At 25.8% G+C, this 5,460-nt stretch overlaps 2 protein-coding genes across 2 annotated transcripts; one reads left to right on the forward strand and one right to left on the reverse strand.

Annotated features, from left to right (window-relative positions):
- Window positions 1-366: 366 nt before the first annotated feature.
- Window positions 367-3,900, forward strand: LOC126909628 (venom protease-like; the record flags this gene model as incomplete). Its single annotated transcript, XM_050692065.1, has 4 exons — window positions 367-535; window positions 598-699; window positions 3,376-3,524; window positions 3,626-3,900. Coding segments are annotated over 4 exons (582 nt in total), but the record flags the coding sequence as incomplete, so codon positions are not given.
- On the reverse strand, window positions 3,840-4,729 carry LOC126909627 (stromelysin-3-like). Its single transcript, XM_050692064.1, has 3 exons — window positions 4,442-4,729; window positions 4,201-4,382; window positions 3,840-4,048 (listed from the first exon to the last, which is right to left on the reverse strand). Exons 1-3 carry the CDS (start codon window positions 4,473-4,475, stop codon window positions 3,980-3,982), a joined length of 285 nt encoding a protein of 94 aa, XP_050548021.1. The 5' UTR covers window positions 4,476-4,729; the 3' UTR covers window positions 3,840-3,979.
- Between the last annotated feature and the right edge of the window lie 731 nt (window positions 4,730-5,460).

Here is a 5,460-nt window from a genome sequence, read left to right on the forward strand (position 1 = left end):
AAACTGTTAGTGTTTAATTTTTTATAAAATGTGATGTAGATAATTTTTGTGGTAGATTGGTAATAATAATAATAATAATAATAATAAATACTGTTAAATAAATGTATAAGACTGAAATAGCTTAAAAAACTTTTGACCCGTTAAAAGTAAAATAATGAATGTAGTAATTTAAAATACCACCAAAAATGTTACGTTGAGAGACTCTGTCTTTATATAAATATTATTATTTTTTATCGAATAATTTGAGGTATTAGTTCACTAGTTAAATATTTATGTCATTTAGCCCATTAATTTTCTCCAAAATTATTTTCTGTAAACATAAAAATTACACAGTGAATATTGGTTAATAATTAAAATTAATATTTTAGCACTGTTGCAAGATTAGGAGATTTAATCTTAGATCCCAATGTTGACGATGGAGCTTCTCCTCAAGATATTGCAATCGAAAAGATAATTCCACATGAACTATACAATAGACGGCGTCATAGTAATGATATAGCTATTCTGAAACTAGCCACTCCAGCTAAATTTAACAGTAAGTGTTTAAAGTAAATTTGATTGAATACATTAATTAATATAGGCATTGTAAATTTTTAGAGAATGTTCAACCTATTTGTTTACCAACTTCACAAAAATTAAGGACTAAATTATTTGTAAAATATACTCCTACAGTTATAGGTTGGGGAACAACTGAAGTAAGTAAGTGAACAATTCATGAAGAAATTAATTTACTACATTTCTACTTCTGTAAATATTGAATTAATTACAAAAATTTACTGAATTAATTTTATTTATTTTTATCCATGTATAAAATAAAATTATTCACTAACATGATATAATTAGGTATAATTAAGAGGTAACTGTTAAAGTTAAATGTTACTATTTCTATACAGAGTGGAACAGATCTAACAACTAACAACTCATATAACTTATGTATACATTACATTTTATACTCTTTAATAATTTTTATGTTATTTTTCGCAATTACAAAAAATATTTTAAAAATTAATTTTTATTTTTTAATTTGAAGATTAAGCCATTTTATAGATAAGATTTAAAGAAAAATTTTGATACCAAAAATTCTTATTTTAATTCAGTGGTTACGTTTATACAACATTTTGAAATTTGTTAAATTTTGATTTTTTATACAATTTTCCTATGGTGTCAACTGTTAGCCCATATTATGTAAAGTATGGAAGTACGCATTTATTACGTTTTTAGTGGTAACAGTACGCGATTTCTTTTCCATGAAAATTATTAACACTTAAATAAACTTTTAACTTGGCTAACAATCAAACATTTGTACGATAATGTTTCTAACTTTTGTAATAAAGATTAGAGATAATCATTTCTGTATAAAGCGCGTTAAACATTATTATTATCCATGAAAAAAAAATTGCGTACTGTTAAAAGTATATCACATAATAATACAGTGTTTACTTCCGCACATTACATTATATGGACTAACATTTTATACCATAGAAAAATTGTATAAAAATCAAAATTTAACAAAATTCTGTATAAACGTAATAACTACTGAATTAAAATAAGAGTTTTAGGTATTAAAAAAAAAAAGTATAAAATTTAATGTAGATCATAAGTTATATGAGTTGTCAATTAGATATGTTCCATCTTGTATAAATGAATGAATAATAGACTAAAAAATGTAGTATAAAGCCTTATTTTCCAATATTTTTTTTATGAACAAAGTTTTTTTATTTTAATGTTAAATATGCATTTTAGTAGTAGTTTCCTACTAATTCTTATTTAGATTATCTAATGAAAAGCTTATATCATTATTATCAGTTAACTACTATTGAATAATAGAATTTATTTTATAAATTTTTTTTTTCATTTGAGTTATACAATCTATACAATATTAGCACAATAAGCCCAAATGGTTAATGATTTTTTGATATGATTATTTTGAGAAGAATAACATCCTTCTGACAACACTATTTTTGAAGTAATACTATTTAGTAGTAAGATTTTTTTTTTTTAATTTTTTTATATTTATTATAAGATAAAAAGATCTCTACACCACTTCCTTTTTAGTTTTTGGGAGAATTGAAGAATGGTTTAGAAAAGAATTGTGGTATCGAGTGTAATGTTACACTAATACTGTCTTTAGTTGTAAGTCTGAATGTAAGGAATAGTTCGAAACATAATATTTCATAATTATTAATTGTTGCTCAGAAATCTTCAGATTTGTTATTAGAATTAGGGTGGGTATTAGGTCGGGGACAGATGTAGCTTGAGCATATGAGTAATTAAGTAGGTTAATAACAGCAGGGGTATATCAGTTATTGTAAGTTAGTCGGCTTGTGGATTTGATTGGATTACATTTTTAGGGGGTTGTTTAAAAGTATATTGACGGTTTCGCTGCAATTGTTTGTGAAATCGGGAGCTTCTATAGTTAGCGGAATGTTGGCCTTGACACAGAGCACATGGTGTTCTGTCAATTAGTTAGGTGTATAACATTCAGTGGTGGTTTTGACCACAACGTACGCATCTCGAATCATAACGACAGTTAGAATGGGTGTCATCGTATTTCTAACAGTTTTGGCATTGTACAATCTCTCAGCGTTTGTGAGGTTGTCCAACCCATATATTGTATGAAGAATAGAGGTTATAACATTGTCTTATATACCAATTATTACATTATTAAGTTCTTCTTCGCTATCTGAAGTATGTATAGGAGAGTATCAATTTGAAGTAATAAATAGTTTTGTTATTTTTTTTATGACTATTTGGTGAGGAAAGCAAAAGAGAAGTTTTTGAATGAAGTCTCTTTGAATTATTCTGTTGTTGACAATCGTTTTAGTAATCACTGCATATTACTTGATTTTTATGTGTTGTTGATGGAGCGGGTTTTGAGATATTATTAATAGTTTGATATAACATTATTATTGATGTACTTATCTGAACCGTTACAATAATGTGAAGCCGGGTGGTCGATGATCGAAATGCTGTTTTTATATCAGAGTTGAACTAATTAATTAATTTAAAATAATGCTCACCAAACGTAGAGTCCATAATGATTACACTACACTCTAAGTGAATACTGATGAAAAAAAATGTCTTCAAGTTGATATAACAATCAAGTCAATCCGATTTATTTCGTATGACGTTGAGAGCTTTTAATACAAAAAATTTAAAATAACGTGGTTACAGATATTCTGTCCACAAGGAGCTAATTTTTTTATAACAATAAAATTATTAAATTTTATGTCAGTTAGACGAACAATTGCATGTTATCAAATAATTTTTATTTTCTACAAGTCTTACAAGATACTAATCTTATCTGTTTGGAAAGGTATTTCGTAATTTTTTTTAATATGAGAAATATAAAATATCTGTTAATCATTTTATTAGATGGACCATTAAGTAATGCATTGATGGAAGTCGGTCTTCCTATCGTTGAAAATAGAGATTGTAATCGTTCTTATTCATCATTTCCTGTTACGATAGATAACAGTGTATTGTGTGCAGGGTATTTCAAAGGAGGAAAAGGTTCATGCCAAGTAATTATAATTTGTTTCTCAAATAAAAAACTAATAGTTGCATTGAAAAAATATTTTTGATGTAGAAAATATACATATTTATTATATTAATTATTTTGTAGGGTGATTCTGGAAATCCATTAATGATACCTCAAAGTGGACAGTGGTATTCAATAGGAATTGTCTCCTTTGGTTATAAATGTGGTGAACCTGGATATCCAGGCGTCTATACCAGAGTAACTCACTTTGTCGATTGGATATTAGACAAAATAAATAATAATTAGTGTTATATTAGTTAAATAATACTTCATTATACTTAATTAAAAAAAAATTGAATACAGATTTAAATACTTGAATTTATTACTTTTAATTAAAAACAGATTTTTACAAAATGCCATTTTTTGAATATTGTATTTAATAACTTTTAAACCCCATATGAACAATGTTTACATGTCTTATTTTTTAACTGGAAAAATTTATAATTGACAATTGAACCAGTAATTTCTAATGCTTTTTGAATACGTTGGAATGTTGTTAACAGGCGCCTACAAATACAAAGAATATATAGAGTGATTCGTTAACTACGTCTAACGCATTATAAGTAATTAAACTATTACAAAAATTATTTCTTAACAAGCAATAAACAATACCTAGCTATGTCATTTAAAACTATTGTATTATTTATTGATGTACTTACTGAAAATATTGTCGCATTAAATAGATAATATAAATCATCTTTAACAAATGTTATAGTATTATCATTTGCATAAAAAGCAACATCTATACTCGCTGGTACATTTTTCCAATCTCTCAAAGGTCTAGGATACTCATTGGATACTGGAGGCTTGATAATTGGATCATATACCCAGTATTTTTCGCCTTTAAGAAGAAATTATGATAAATATATTTTAATTTATATAACTGTTAGGTTCATATACCTTTAAAAAAATAAATCTTGTCATTTAAATTCATTGAGCTGTCAATATTATTTGGTATACCGGCGAAACCAAATGTAATTTCCTTGGGAAATCCTTTATCTAAAGAAGTATCAGTAAATCTCCAATACTTAGAACCTTTGAAAAAGTAAGTCTGGCCGTTTTTATATGTAAATGCAGCATCAATATTATTTGGTAGTCCTATCCATTCATCGATAATTAATTTTGGTTGTGGATTTTCTAATCCCAGACGTGTCCATTTCCAAAAATAATCATCTATCAAAAAAAAGAAAAATACTATTTTAATTTGGTTTATGATAAATTATTTAGCAACTGAGATTAATTGTATATAATAATATAGAATATATAAGCATCACATGTAACATAATTAGTAATTTGACACATTTTAGCGTGAGGATTTGTGCGTGAAACACTAAGTTATTTCCTTTTTTTGTTCTTTCCAAACCATAATTTACAAAAAATTTTAGAATATTACTACATTAGACTATTTCTTACCTTACAAATTTTAAATGTTTGGTTTTTTGTTCCTATTTTTGATTCTGTGCCATAAGTAAATTTTATCGTTAATTTTTAAGAATGTCATGAATGTTATTAAGCTATCCTTTTACCAAAATATAGTTTAAAATGGTTATTTTTATAAACTAATAATAAACGATTTGTTTATAAATTTCATAATAAGTTTTTTCCACAAATAATAATAACGAAAACATTTTTGCATATACATATACATACATATAGAATATTCAAAAAGTAAGGAAACGGGTCGATTGTTCTATATAATGAGTGTATGAAGTAACTACTCGGACGACAATTAGTCAATTGAAGGTTTACGTCTTTGATGGTCATTGTAAAGACAAATTAAAATAAATTAAATTAATAAATCTAACATTTTGTGAACTAAACGAAACGTGAACATATAGCGAAACCTATTTTAATGTATATATTATAATAGATTTTAAAATCTTTACATATTCAAAAACTATGCATGACTTTTGAATTTG

Source organism: Daktulosphaira vitifoliae, unplaced genomic scaffold (genome assembly GCF_025091365.1).
Source record: "Daktulosphaira vitifoliae isolate Bord-2020 unplaced genomic scaffold, ASM2509136v1 Scaffold_710, whole genome shotgun sequence".
NCBI lineage: Eukaryota > Metazoa > Arthropoda > Insecta > Hemiptera > Phylloxeridae > Daktulosphaira > Daktulosphaira vitifoliae.